General features: G+C 39.7%; 1 protein-coding gene across 1 annotated transcript; it reads left to right on the forward strand.

Annotated features, from left to right (window-relative positions):
* Nucleotides 1-752: 752 nt before the first annotated feature.
* On the forward strand, nt 753-8,382 carry RP9 (RP9 pre-mRNA splicing factor). Its single transcript, XM_084213309.1, has 6 exons — nt 753-1,227; nt 2,855-2,885; nt 3,675-3,804; nt 4,119-4,210; nt 5,643-5,704; nt 6,798-8,382. Exons 1-6 carry the CDS (start codon nt 1,025-1,027, stop codon nt 7,015-7,017), a joined length of 738 nt encoding a protein of 245 aa, XP_084069435.1. The 5' UTR covers nt 753-1,024; the 3' UTR covers nt 7,018-8,382.
* The last annotated feature ends 7,263 nt before the right edge of the window (nt 8,383-15,645 follow it).

Here is a 15,645-nt window from a genome sequence, read left to right on the forward strand (position 1 = left end):
GCAACCCCGTCAGCCTTCCCTCCACCCTGGAGACACCTGCTCCCAGACACCTCATAGCCAGCCCACTGCTGTCTTCCTCCATGCGTATCCATACAGCTCTCAGTCCTGGTGCGTGAATCACAGAAGGCTTTGAGTTGGAAGGGACCTTAAAGATCACCTAGTTCCAGCCTCCTTACATGGGCAGGATCACCTTCCACTAGACAACATTGCTCTCAGCCCCATCAAACCCGGCCTTGGAGACTGTCAGGGATGGGGCAGACACAATTTCTCTGGGCAGCCTGTGCAAATGACTCACCACCCTCACAGTGGTGAATTTCTTCCCATTAGCTAATCTAAATTTACTCTGTTTCAGTTTTAATCCACTCGCCTTTGTCCTGTCACTACACACCCTTGTGTAAAGTTCCTCTCCAGCTTTCTTGAAGCTCCCTTCAGGTTCTGAAGGCCACAGTTAGGTCATCCCAGAGCCTTCTCCAGGCTGAACAATCCCAATTCTCCAAGCCTTTCCTCACAGGAAAGACGCTCCATCCCTCTCATCAACTTGGTGGCCTCCTCTGAACTTGTTCCAGCAGTTTTATATCCTTCCTGTGCTGGGGACCGCAGAGCTGGGTGCAGCACTGCAGCTGGGGTCTCCCCGGACCGCAGTGGTGGCCCTTCCACACGGGAGGAATGACTGGGACGTTGCTTGGGTTTTGTTTGTTTGTTTTTTCTGTTGGTTGGTTGTGGGGTTTTTTTGTTTTTGTTGTTGTTGCTGTTGTTTTGGGGGTTTTTGTTTTGGGGTTTTTCTTAATATATATCGGTGTTTGGAAGGCACAACACTCCGCACGTTAAGCCCCGGCAAGCTGCCGGGGGTGCCTGAGGCTGCGGCCGGGGGAGCCCCACGCCGGGCCGGGCCCGTGAGGGGCGGGGCGCTGGGAGCTGCCGCCGCCGGAGGAAGTCGGCGCTCGGCCGGAAACCGGGATGCGGAGGGCGGGGAGGGGGCGTCGCCGGGGTCCCGCCGTCCGCCGCGGCTCTGGCCGCCGCGCCCATGGCCCAGCGGGCGCGCAGGGGGCAGGGGCAGGACGAGGAGGAGGGAGCGGAGGAGGAGGCGGCGGCGAGGGGTAGCCAGGCGCGGGCCAGGAGCCATGCGGAGCCCGCGGCGAGCGGCGGCAGGACCCAGGACCGGCATGAGAGGAAGCGGAAGAGGCAGGAGGCGCAGCAGCTCCAGAAGATCCAGCACTTGGAGTCTTTGTAAGGGGCGGAGGAGGGGAGGCTGCCCGCGGCTCCCCCCCGGCTCTGCCCTGAGCACACCCCGCCGGCATTTGGGGCTCGTTTCCAGTGCAGGGTTTGGGGGTTTTTTTGGGCGGTGGTGATTATTCTTCCCCTGTTCCCTTAGGGGGGAGCCGGCGGAATGGTTTCGGGGCCACTTGCAGAGTTGCTTGGTGATTTATGAAGGGCTTGTTGGGGCGCAGAAGGGACTCTCCCGGGTTCCTCCAAGTCTGACAGATGCAGCATAGGAGAGCAGAGGTTGTTCCACTAGAATAGACTAAAAAAAAAAAAAGAAAGGAAAAAAAAATAAATTGGGATAAAAAGGTGCTGTAAAATGTTTATGTTATTTCACTGAAAAGGAATTATTGTTTTAATGGAATAAAAAGGTCAGAAGGTATGCAAGAACATGATTTTGGTTTTTTTCTTTTCCACGTGCAAGTGAAAGTCAGTTTGTTATTAAATGGACCAAAAAGCACTTCAGAGTTATTGTTAAAAAGAAGGGATGAACATACTTTCTGAACATGCACCCTGCTGTTCTGATTGTATTAGTATGACTGTGCCTAGCAATCCTATAGATATGTAGGGGTGTCTGTGTGTGCACAGCTAAGCCAGTGAAATATTGCCTATGCCATCAAACTTAGGGCCTTAAATGATGTACAGCCAGTAAAAACGTTTTGTGTCCTGCTGAGTTAATATGTGGATAATGTCTGGAGAGTCCTGTTGAAAATAGTCTTCCATAAAGCAGAAGATTTCGGTAGTTTGGGCTTGTGCAGTGCTGTTCTTCTTGTTTCATTAAAAAACAACCCCAGAAAAATCTCAGTTCTCTTATAAGATCACTACAGTTTCACGAAGGCAGCAGATTACAGAAAACAGTGTATCTGTTTAAATACAGATGGGATTTCAGGGGGGAAAATACCCAATACAAATTCAGTTATACAGACATGCAATTAATGTGTATTCTTTACCTCCAGGACCATTTTGTATTGCCTTGGCATTTAACTCCTTAGCACATGCATTATCTCAGTTGCTGTGTGCTCTATGTAGTTTGCTGCTTGGATTTTAGCAAATGTTTTATCTACTGTTAACCCCAAAGAAATGCTGCAGAAAATATGGCACTTTGGTCAGTAGGGCTCTGTCTTTAGATTTAATGCACAGAAGATGACAAAATTATTATGTATTAGGTTTGGCTGGCAAAGCTAGATGTAAGGAACTGTCTGACTTGACAGTTTCAGCTGGCGATGTCTGTGATTCAGCAGTGCTTGGAGTAAAGAAGTTTGGAGACCTTGGGGAGGGGTGCATCAGAAAAAGATAATTATGCAAGTATGGTAACTGAAGCTAGATCAAATGTACCACATATCCCCAGGAAGTAGTTGTGCTCCCACAAGAATATGAATCTGAAGGATGTTACAAGAGACATGTGTACTAATATGATAAATGCTGTCTCTCAGCTTGCTGTATCCGTGCTCTGCTGTAGTTCTTAGTTATAAGGTAAAAGTGTAGGAAAAATATGAGCTAAAGGCTTTAACTCAATACCACTGAAAAAATGTATTTTGTCAATTTATTTGTCTGTGCTAAGCTGCAGAGTAACAATATCTCTGTTGCTTTTCAGCTATGAGAAACCTCCCCCTGGGCTAATTAAGGTTGGTAATTTTCTAGTATTATGAGGGATTTTCACAAAACGTGTTCTTTAGGTGTTTAAATGTCTGTGATACCTATATAAATTACAGAGAGAAGTAAGTGCTTCCCAGGAAAAACTCAGAGAATCATTACAAGCTGACCACTTTGTCTTGGTGATCCAGAGTGAAATGCCTAGGATCAGATAGAAGGAGACCAGGTCTTTCATCATCTCTTAGCATACTTCATGCAGTATTTAATAGTGTGGATAGAGGGGAGCCATTTGTGGAAAGCAGATTTTTGGTTTGAATGACATCTTTTCAGGATTTTTCTCTGTTTCTTAGGCCAATATAATTCTTTCATCATGATCATTAATTTTGCCAAATTTATATATCTAAGCCATAAAGTAATGTTTTTAACCTAAAAAAGAACTGCTCCGTGTTGTGAAGGCTACCTCATAATTGTTATGTCTTTCTAGCAGGAAGAGGATTAAAAAGTCTCTACTTTGTGTTAAGTTTTCATTTCTATTATTTATTCAAATAAATTGATGGGAAGGATTAAAATTCCTGTGCAGCAAAATTCTGGCTGCAAAATTCAAGGGTGAGAAAAAAAGAAAGGGTCAAGTATTGTAAATCTTTTGTGTGTTACAAGGAAAAAAGGTAATGGGGGGAATATGTTTCCTATAAAGTGAAGGTCTGTACACTTGAAGTATTAATTCTAGCAAAGTTAAAAAAAGGAAGTTATTTTATTGTCCTTATCTTTCTGTTTTTTTTGGTTTTTTTTTTTTGTGGTTTTTTTTTTTTTTTTTTTTGTAGGAGAATGAAACAAAACCAGAAGACTGCATACCTGACGTACCAGGCAATGAAGGCGCTCGAGAATTCCTGGCACATGCCCCAACAAAAGGGCTTTGGATGCCTTTGGGAAAAGAAGTCAAAGTTATGCAGTGTAAGGCTGAAAATACTCCAGATGTCATTAGAGCATCATATATCATCCATTTATGCTGGGGGAGGGCAGAATGTCTGCTGGACAGATGATGAAGTCCAGGTAGATTCACATCATTTTGATAGAAAAGCAAACAGTATCTTGAAGGCTGTAATAGCCTAGTATTTTATGGGCATTACATTTATCAACACAGTGGTTGTATTTCTGTGTTTCTTCCAACAGATTAAAAACATTTTGCAGAAATGTGGTTTTGGCTTTTTTATGCTTCTTCTGATCTGTCTCAGAGGTGCAATTCACTGCTGCTTTTTTTTTTTAAGGTTGGAGATGTAAACGTTACGGACACAGAACAGGAGATAAGGAATGCCCATTCTTTATTAAAGGCAATCAGAAGTTGGAACAATTTAGAGTAGTGAGTACTGATGTTGTAGTATTGCTGCTTGCATTTTTTAGTCCTGATAATGCATAATCTTGCAACTGAAGATAAGCCTGTTAGAGGATGCTTTATTAAGAACTTTTTCTCTGTCTCTAGTATAATATAGATGCTGAAAATCTCCTAATAAAGAAAAAGCTACAGGTGTGGTTGGATGTTTGACTACTTTGCAGAAAATCTACTCTTCAAGAGGAAAATTACTAATTTTTACGTATAAATTGGAAATCTTCAAGAACCTGTTTCAACCATTATTTTTTTTTTGTGATTTAAATGTCAACATAACAAAAAATGTTTAGTCAAGCTTGAGCTGCCCACATTACAGCTGCTTCAAGCCTTCTGCTCTCACTGTGAACAACCACATCATGAATGCTGTTGTCTAGGTCTGTTATCCAGTCATTGTCTACAAGTCTGAACTCTTGCTGCATGAAGCTACATCTCAGTTCTGCAGATTCTTCCTGTGTGATCTCTTTACCTGTTTCTGTTGCTTTGCATCATTGACCTATATTTCAAGCTGTCATCACTTCACGTCTTATGTCCTCGTTTCTGTCCTTGAAAAATGTAATCTCTGCTTAGTCTGTCCAAGTTCTGGATTTGTACCAATTGTATGCAACTGCAAAGAGCCCTTTCCCATGACCAGACTGCCTCTAGTCTTCATTTTCCCTCAGGCTTCTTTGTTGCATCAAACTCTTGTTGTATGTCCAAGGCCCTTCATAGTGCATTCCCAACATCTTTCATTTGCTCCTGAAATTTCAGTTCACACCTCTGGTCAGCATCGGCCATCTCTTCTCTCTGTTGGACTTGTTTGCTTAATCTTCCAACTGAAATGACCACCCCACCTTTTTTCTGCATTCTTGCATGGCATGAACCCACCTTAAATGTCTGCAAAGTTTATTTGCTGTCTTCCTTCACAGCTATCTTTTGCTGCAATGCCCATTTAATTTGATTTTAGAACCAGTAATGGTAATGCATAGCATGATAGAACAACTCCAGTTTCAATTAGAACAATCCATATCTTGTATTCCTTACTCCTGTATTCCTGTTTGTTTATATCCAAATTTTTTAAATGTACTTTAAGGGTACAGATCATTATTTTGAACTTGAGTATTCTATCTAGGTCTAGCTATTCCCACAGATTATGTATGGGATTCTCATAGTTGGCTGTGACTGGAGAGGCAAGGAGATGCATACCTAAGGAGGGTCCCCTTCTTTGGAGATGTAGCTAGAAAACCTTTCCTTAAAGCAAATACCCCAGTTCAGGTGAACAGTGCTAAGTCTGACAGTGAATTAAGAGCTTGCTAAGCATATTCCATCTTTTGATAAAAGCCTCTAGCATTTGGTTGCTTTGGTTTATTTTTTTAGGAAATAAAAGCCATTGGTGATAACATTGCATTTCCTGTTTTTCATTTTAAAGGCACATGAAGATCCAATGTATGATATAATAAGGGAAAATAAGCGTCATGAAAAAGAAAAGAGGTGAGTGTGTCTGTACTAAACAGCATTTTAAATTTCATTTTTATTTTGGTAATGTGTCACTAATGTATAGGTGACCTTTTTATAGAAGCTTATTTTTAGTTCAGAACATTTTTTTAATGGCAGTTTCTTTATGTTGATAGACTAATGCATTTCTGCTTTTCTAAATAATCACTCTTTAGTACTTCCAATCACTTCAATTCTTTAGCTTTTGTATTCTTCCCAAAACGAAGTTTAAAGAGCAGTTGTATGCATTTATGCCATAATGTTCAGGTACTTAGGTGTGGTTTTGGTTTAGGCCTGAAAAAACAGTTTGATTTATTTTTTTTCTTTCACTGACTTCACTGAGATGTTTTCTAAAATGTGGTTTGTCAGAATGTTTTCAGTAGAAATGAAGCAGGGGTTTAGAAAGCTAGTTCTAGGCACCTGATATTGCTACTTTTGTGAGGTCATTATTTAGTGTATAAAGTGGCAGCTTTTGCTGCTTTCTTGCTTGAGCCGCTTCAGTGGGATAACTGAGCAAACTAAAGGTAGCCCGTAGAGCAGCACTCTTGGAGAGGAATCCTTGAAGAGGATACAGAAGACAACAATAAAATAAGCAAATACTTTGTTCCTATTCGCCAGTAATCCTTGAAAGTTCAAAAGAAGAGTGCCTTTCAAAAATACTTCTGCATCCAGAGTAGAGCCTGCTCTGTCAGCCTCACTGACATTCTCTCTGTATCAGCAGGACAATGAATGTCATAATATCTTAATCCCAATATGCCTCTGTAGGGATAAGCATAGAACTTCTTATCACCAGGTGGGCTGATGTTAGCTGTTGCTTTATTACTTTGCACACATAAATAAGCTAATAAGCTAGTCTGCCTTTCCTATCCAATGGGATGGAAAGTCCCTGAAAGCAGAACATCTGCTTATTTCAAAGGAGTTGCTTTTATCCATGATATTATCTGGAATGAGAGTGTAATTAAGCGAAAGAGGAAGCGTTCCCCTGCCCTTTGCATGCAGCTCAGCCATTCCTCAAGCCAGGAAGGAAAGGTGAAAGCTAGGAGGGAAAGACAAACTAGAAAGGATTCTCATTCACATATTTTAAACTCAGGATACAGCAACTGAAGCAGCTCCTGGAGGACTCTACCTCAGAATCTGATAGCAGTGATGACAGTGATGACGATGATGAAGATGGCAGCAGCTCCACTTCCTCAGAACATAAACACAAGAAGAAAAAGAGAAAAAGGGAAAAGAAAAAGAAAGAAAAAAAGAAGAAGAAAAAGAGGAAGCATAAATCATCCAAATCTAATGACAAGTCAGAATCTGACTGACAGCAGTCACCTGCTGCATGCTCATTGACCTCTCTACTTGTGAACTGCGAGGAAAGATCCAAAGAACGAGGAGGAAAACACCAGAAAGGGCTTTATTAAACTTGAAACATACATGTGTATGCATACAGCATCCTACACTGGCATCCTCTTCTGTCCCTCTGCAGCCAGAAAGAAGAAAGCTGCATTGAACCATATCTTTGTGCTGTAAAACCCGTGCTGAGACTTATCCAGCTTGGTCAGATGGGGCCTCTGCATTGCTGCCTGTGACCAGCAGCAGAAAGTGGTGACCACCAAGGGACCACCGACAAACCTGTAGCATTAGCAGACTGTTTGTTGAAGTGTCTTTACTCCATGAAGTTATTTTATCATATACAAAGCCTCATTGTACCAGGACTGCAGTTTGCACCATGCAGAGCACTGAGGGTTCCCTTACAGTGCTTGTAATGAGCAGGTTGTACTGTATTTTCTTCTGCGCATACGTGCTGAAGTTCTGTGTACTTACCCTAATATTGGCAGCTAGGGAAATAAAGAGTTCTGCTGCAGGGGAAAAAAGGTAATCAAGGGGATTTATTTTAAGACAAAATTGCAGCATCAGCTAGACTTGATTTTTTTTTTTTGTTGTGTGTGTGTAACAAAATCTCAACATCACCATCATTAATACACAGTTCTGAAACACCTGAAGTGAAACATCTACAGTGTCTAAACCACAGAAGTGGGAGCCAAGTGTAATGATGTTAAATATTCAGCTTAACTGTAAAGAGGTAGTAGGTTGAGTTATTTTAAAAGGGGGGTTCCCCATAAGAAATTAAAAAGATTAATTTCTGCATATTCTGCAGTATCAGTTGTTTTGATAAAAGTTGAGGGAGGTTTCCTTTTTAAAAGGCTTGGGGGTAGTAAATTCCCACTTTTTATGTTTACTAGATTTGATGAGGTAACATTTTTTTGAATCATCCCACAGCAATATAAATGTGTAAGGCTCTCAAATGGTTTTCAATTATATGCATGAAACCACAGTAATAGTAAAGAATTTGTAAGCAGGAAGAAGAAAACATTTTGTGTACTTAGGAGACCTTACATACTGACCACACTTTTAAATAATCTTGCAGAGTCAACCAGGAAAATGGAGATAGCTATAAACAGCAGTTTACAGTAACCAACTCTCTTTGAAGCCTCAAAGTACATTAGTACAGAGCTGTGAATTCAGGAACTAGATGATGGATATTGGTATTGTGCAAAAGGAAAGAGAAAACTGGATTTGCTTTGAAAGAACGTCTATAGAATTTAGTCTCTGTGGGTATGCTAAGATTGAAAAAAAAACCCCACATGCTACAGCTCTAATACAGTAGAGTGAACATTAACAGTGAAATCAAGGAGTCATAGGCTACAATGCAGCTAAGATGTGTTATTTTCTTCAAAGCTTTGGAAGAGAGGACGAGGGAAAGTATAAATTAAAATGTTTTTTCTCCCTCCTACACGTCTTAGAGTGGTTTAGTAAAAATAACCCTGCATTCCTTGTCAGTCATTCACAATATGTTCTGAGGAAAAACAAGATAAGCAAGGTTTACTTACGAGAAGTTTCTCTATCATATTCCCAGACCTTGAAGGTAGAGCTGTATTTTGTCTTGTATTTAGCAAATCTCCCTGTGGTGGGATTTACTGGTGACTCCTTGTAGTTCCCTCTGTCAGCAGCATTATCAAATTCTAAGGGCCTTGTTCTTTCACCAGAAAAAGATGTAACAGCTAAAATAGCATAGGGATATCTATAATGGACTGATTCTCTTGGCCAGGTTGGACAGGGCTCTGGGCAACCTACTCTAGTGAGAGGTGGCCCTTATGTGGCAGGGGCTTGAAGCCAGATGATCTTTACAGCTCCTTCCAACCCAAACCATTCTAGGATTCTTGTATTGCCACGCTTGGGGCTCAGATTAATGCATTTATAGATTACTGAACAGATGCTGGAAGCCTCATATTGACCTGATGCATTCCAAGAAAACTCTTACTCAGGCTTGTCTAGAGCAGGGCTAACTTAAGATCTCTTCAGTTACTTCAGCTTTTGTCATATAAGAGTGTTCTGAAGCTTAGTTTAATAAAAACAAATTCAGTTTTTCCTTTGCAATCCCCTTCCTTGTTAATGGAACTCTCTCTTTGTATAAGTCAGGGTTTATTATCTCAACAATTAAGAAAAATACATGAAGAGACGATTTCTAACTTGTATTGAATCTAATATAAATGTTTGAGATACCAAATAACTTTTCTATGCCTGACTAAAGGTCTGTTATATCAGTATCTTTCCAGTCAGGGTTTATAGAACACACCTCCACAGCAGAGTAGTGCAAACTCCGCTATTATTTCTGTTACTTCCCTGAAATACTCTCTCACCCTCTACCTCTTCTGAGAGTACCTATGGTGCAGGTACTTAGAATCATGAGTTAGATTTTAGTATTTAATGGCCTTGGATATATATTTTCTTTTATATCCACTCACAGCTTATAAACTTTGCCATTTTCCTTAGCAATGAATTCATCTTCATTATTTATTAATCTGTAGCAATTGGCTTTCCCACTGCTTTGTACTAGTTTAATTTCACACACCTTTAATCTTACACTGGAGGGTATGTAACTGATTCCTGTTTGTTCTCCCTATATAATTTCCAGTTTTATAAGCCCCTGTCATATCCCATGTAGGTCTTTACTGCAACTCATAAAACTAGCATTTCAAAATTTAACAGTTCCAGTAGTCTAAGATTTACAGGAGCTCTTTTAACAGCCGGGGCTAGAGTACTGACAAGCATGATTCACGTCATCATTTGGCATTTTAAACAGTGCCAAAGCTGTCATTTAAGATAAGTCTTTTAAAAATATGTAGACTAGAGATAAATACCAACACCCCTTTAGATTAATGAAAATTAGTTCTATGTTGAAGTAAATCCAGAAAGCAGGATAGGAGGTTATAGTCTTGAAAAACTGACTAGCCTTATTTTTAAAATCATAACTATTGGAGGTTTTTTTTCAAATAACTTTTTTTTTTCCTTCTTTATAGACGTTTATTTCCATTTGAATGTTCTGTTGAAGCCCAAGTGATAGAAACAGCATAATTATATAGTCCCATGAAACTAAATAAGTGTTAAATGCAGCTAAAACAACCCTCAAAGGCAATACAGCTTCCCAGGTCTTTTAACTTAATACTCTGCATCATTTTTGTAAGACAGGTATTTCAGGTAAAATACTGATATTTTCCTTATTTCTTTGGTCATTCAATTAGGAGGGGTTTATAGTCTTTTTGAGTCAGATAGCCAGTGGCAGCAGTATAATAGTACTCTAAAAAAAAAAAAAGAATTTGTTTTTCCTTGGTATGCCTTCAGTTAGCATGCCATGAGCGTTATAAGCTTTTGGGGTTTGGGTTTTGTTTGTGTTTTGGGGTTTTTTTTTGCCATTGGCTCTGTTCTGCCTTTGTTTGATTTTGTAGAAAGACCTGTGGGTAATATTTTCCAGTATAAGGCAGAACAACAGACATTGCAAAAGGGGGAAAAAAATTTTATGCCATCCAGGTGCTACCAAACTGAAAATTAAAATACAGAATTAATACCTGGCAAGCCAACAGAACCCAGAGCTCCCCATCAGTAATTACACCACACCCACTTTGCAACAGAGGTTTCAGTTAGCTGCAAATAATGATTTAGAAATCCTGAGCCACAGACAGCAAGTCTGTCCAAACAATGCTCTCAGTATGAATCCCAGAGGCCTCTAAGGTTTGTTGCTGGTGTGCCAAGCAGCAAATAGATTCTTCAGCTGCCTTTCAGGAGATGCTGCAGGAAGCATGTGAAAACTTCCAAGGCAATGCAGTACTGCGACAGTTACAAACTCACAGCACTGCCAGCTCTGCAGTGAGTCACTGGGCACTCAGTCTGGCTGCAGTGGGAACAAAAGCTGACACGTATGTGCATCTGCAAAACTAAATAGCACTGTGCCTTAGTTACCTGGCTGAATAAACAAGAGCCTAAGCTTGAGCTCCCAGCCTTTTACATGCAGTTTGTACTTTGATGCCTTTGTGAAGCATGGCCTTTTGACTCACTGGAACATTAGTTTCAGCTGTGAGCCAGTTAAGATGCAATCCACAAATTGCCCATTCTGCTGAATGGAAAAAAAAGCCAAGTAGAAGATTTAGTTTTAAGGTCACAGGACTAGTACTGTTAGAGTAGACTACAGTGCATATAACCTTATCAAAGAATTACTTCTTGAATACTGGAGCATTTATGCATACTGCTTTAAGTATTGGGCATAGCACTGGTATAGCACAAGCTGTAACCAGTTTAAAATAGCATTTGTTTTCAGGCAAAGAGCTGTGTAAACCCTCCTACTGCTACTCCCTCAGGTCCTCTCAGGAGCATCACCAGGCCCTAAATTACTTCCTGCATCTGAATAGAAATCACACTGAGTAGTGCAAAACCTGTAAAAGGATGACCAACATGATCATTTGGAGTACCTGTCAAGTATTACCCATTCCCAAAAGTAAGAATGCCATCTGATTGTGAGGTCATGAATATTCCTTTATAAGATAAGCAGCAAAAGATACAGCTAAGGCTATCAGCAGAAATGTGTGTTAAAAAGCTCCATGCTGGAATTCCTCATTTTATGCTTTGATGTTATGGTGTAGAGATTTCGTGCAGCACAGAAGCCAAATAAGAATTTTTAGTGCATTTATTTTCTTTCATTGCTTGAAGGAGAAAAAGGAAAAAGGAATTGAAAACTTGTCATCACAATGACTTCTTTCCTCTAACAGCTTGTGGTAAAGCCTGTAGTTATAACAGAGCTTTAACAATTAACCAGGTGGTATTAAAAATAATAGAGAGATAGGATCAGTTGGGTAGGGAAACATCAGTACTCCTCACTAAGAGGGAAAACAGCATAACTTCAGCTGCAGGTCAAACTAGTAATAGGTAGGCACAAAACCTGAACAGTCACAGGAAATGCTACTTTTATTCATGTAGCTTACTCTAGGGCACAGATACAGTAAGAACATGGGAGAGGAGGCAAAAGACAAGTTCTGTCCATCCATTCACCCCACCCTTTTTTAAGGAAAACCAGCTGTTTGTTTTGTTGGGTGTTTTTTTGTTGCTTCCCCATTTTCTTCACTGATGCTATCACTTTATTTGCAAATCATTCAAGACTGGCAATACCATATTTATTCTTCTCACACAGTAATAATAGCCTTCATAGACATGGAAAAAAAAATTACATATTTTTGAGCTATACACCTCATCTAGATCAGTCTGTTACCATTATTCCTAAGACAGCTCAGCACAGACCTAATTTTATCATCTTAGTTCTGTAAAGAGACTTCCAGGGACAGTATCTGCTGTAAGTCATAGAAGTCATCAGTAAGAAGTCAGAAAACAGGGCACACCACTAAAAGCTTCTCTTTTACCTCTCAGATCCATATCTCCAGCTCAGGGTCTCCATAAAGGACTCAAAAATCTCAAGAGAAAAAGGGGAAGAGAGGGAAGCATCACATCAACTCCATTCTTTAGTTTTAGTCCTCAGTCATGAGAGTAAGATCTGAGGAACTTAAAAGTTTAAAACAGCACTTGACTTCATACAGCTGTAACTATATTCCTTTACATTTTGACAAAAACAAATCCAGCTGATAGAAAAGGATCTTGTACTTATGCCCAGATCATATGACTATGAGATAACATGGACAGGCTTCAGAGACCTGCAGAGCTTAAGGACAGGGCAGCAATAACTGTCATGCTGTAATAGCAGCTGTGCACATACATGGCCATCTCAAGTTTTTTTGCTACTGTGTAAAGATGGAACACAAGAAGTCTCAAAGTGCAATTCTATGAAATTTATTATTTAAATAGTGGATGTGCTAGTTATAAAAAGGTGACTTTGGTGTTAAATACTTCATTCCATTTTAATTGTGTACTCAGTCTTCGCAGTGTCACTTCTTGCCCTTTTAGAGTGAACAGCAATTTACAAAATATACAAGAGAATAATAATCAAATCTTGGATTTATACAAAAAAACTTTGGTATCCCCCCCCCCGCCACTTCTGCCCCAATATTTGCAATTATCTTTTCTTAGAGAGGGACTTCCTTGTTCCATGCCCTAAAGGTAAGAAAGAAAAAAGAAAAAAAGTTAAGGTATGTGTATATTCCACCTAAAAATGATGTCAATTTGCTTCTAAGAAAAGACTAGATAGCAGCGATTATCTTTTCCTATTGCAGGCACTGATGGTTGATATTAGAATTATGTACTCAACTTCCCAGCTAGTATAAAATGTGCATGAGTGGTTTTGGACTTCATATCCCGGCATAACAGATAAGAGTTCCATATGATGCTCATATCACATTCTCAGTGTGCTCTTAAAACTAAATTATTGAATGTATCCAAGAAACATCAGCTCTTTCTGGGGAAAATACAAGGAGTGTTTTGGGATTACACAAGTTTCCTGGATGCTTTTACTAAAAGCTGGTCAGCAATTAAATGTTTGAGCATTGGTCTTAAACCATCTCTTCAGGGCTGATGCAAATTTTCACTAGTAAGATACTTCAGCCTAAGTTTGTTTCCAAGTTTCCTTACCTTTCCAAGAAGAAAGTCTAATCCTTTGTCTATTGTATGAGAGAGAGAGAGAGACTGTCTTTTACTCATGTATTTCCTGATGGAATATTTGCGTTCATTTTTCTATGCTAACTTATTCTTTTCCAGAAAGAAAACTGATCTTCCAGATAGCTTCTTGTATCTGCTGACCCTTTTCAGACTCACACAAATACACAAAAGCATATTTGTTGCTGACTCAAGTTCATTTTGATTTTTCCCTCCACTGTTTTTCCCTGTCTTCCTCCAAAATAGCCAGAAGTTCCTAATCCTTAAATTTGGCAATCTTAAGAATTATCTATATGCATTTGTGTTGTATCAAATTGCACATCATTTGGGCTGAGGCAGATGAGCAACTTAAATAAAAGCATGTACTGCAAAGTGGCACAGGACCCGGCACTTTAAAGAGACAGTACAGCAGTCTGAAGAGCAACTAGACTAAAACAGCAGGTTTTGGTGTGGGTTTCCTCCCCCATCCTTACAATAAACAAAGAAGGAACCTAACCTGGTCAAAGCTACACTGCATTCATAGCAAGGTGATTAAGTGCTCAATGTTTTGCTTCCCCCTACCTTTTCTGCATATGCATTCTGCATATTTCACAAACTATCCAACATCCCTGCAGTGCAAACCAAGAAAGATTAGTCCCCAAGATAGAAAAAAACACTTGTAACAGTCATTTCTGTATCTTGTCACTGTATACCGACCTTTGTGCACACTGTGTTTAGGCAGCTCCCACATTTCTACTTCTTCCACCTCATGTCTCGTGTCTCTGCGTTTTGAAGGTGACTTGCCCGTTCTTTTCTTCTTTGCTTTAACCAAAGGTGGGCACACTAAATAACAAAATACAAATGGTGTCATTTCTCCAATGCATAGTCGCAAGGCAAATTTAACCATGACTTTTACCAGCTAGTCTGTGGTGTTCTTCCCTCCCTTTTTTGTACCCGTTTTAAGTAGCAGATAAAATTGACGCTACACATGCCGAGCAAGTCTTACGCATCTACAGCATTTAATCACTGCCTAACCAGAATTCTGGATGCATTGTATTTTGGGTCATAATTTAGATAGGTGTTAATGTAGTAAAAAAGGACCATAGTATGAACATAGAACATAACGTAGTAAAAAAGGAACATAGTAGGATCATAGATAATTCTGCCTTAGTTCACTTTTCAAGTGTTCAAGACTAGCTGGTGCTCTCCAAGTGACCCAATTCACCCACTGTTTTTAAAAAACTTTAGACCTGTGAAGTTATGCACTACAAGTAAACTGCTCCAGTAGTCAAATTTAGTGCATGGTATTATTGCTAAAGCCATGTATCTTGTTGAGGCAAACCTCCTTACTTGTAGGGCACTTTAATTGGAAAAAGCAAATACTAATATAGGCAACATTTTAAAAAATAACAATTTTATTAGGACATCTGAGGCATCCACTGGCAGAAACAGCATTCAGAAAATACTAGTTCCTGCTTCCTAACACTGAACGTGATGACTTCTTCCAACTACCTGGGCTAGAAAAAGAGGAAGAGTAAGCAAGGAATAGACCAAACATCCTTAGTTTGCTGCACCATCTATGAATTCAAAGATGCAGAAGAGACATGCTGAAAGTTAAAGGTAATTTACAGTTATTTTAGACCTATTACCATATTGTTATACATTATTGTAGTGGAATCAAGAACAATGCTGCTAAAGTAAAATGTTTTCAACTCTTACAGAGCATGCTAGCATTAAAAAACAAAACCCTACAACACTGAAGTCTGCATATAGAAAGCCTCTAATGCAAGAGACAAATAATCCCAAACCCCAATATGCTCAAGCAGGAAAGCAATGCAAAGAAAGCACTAAAGGAAAACACTAACTTGGTTGTTGATATAGGAAAGCTGATGTATATTATCAGTGAACTGAAGAGAAGCAAATCATATCTTCTGAAGATAGCTTCACACCCAATTATTTGATAGGCTGATCCTGAGATACTTGAAACACATGACCAAGGAGAGTGGCAAAATTGACACTACAGCAAATTCCATGGCTGTTCT

This window comes from Fringilla coelebs (genome assembly GCF_963513975.1).
Source record: "Fringilla coelebs genome assembly, chromosome: 1".
Classification (NCBI taxonomy): Eukaryota; Metazoa; Chordata; class Aves; order Passeriformes; family Fringillidae; genus Fringilla; species Fringilla coelebs.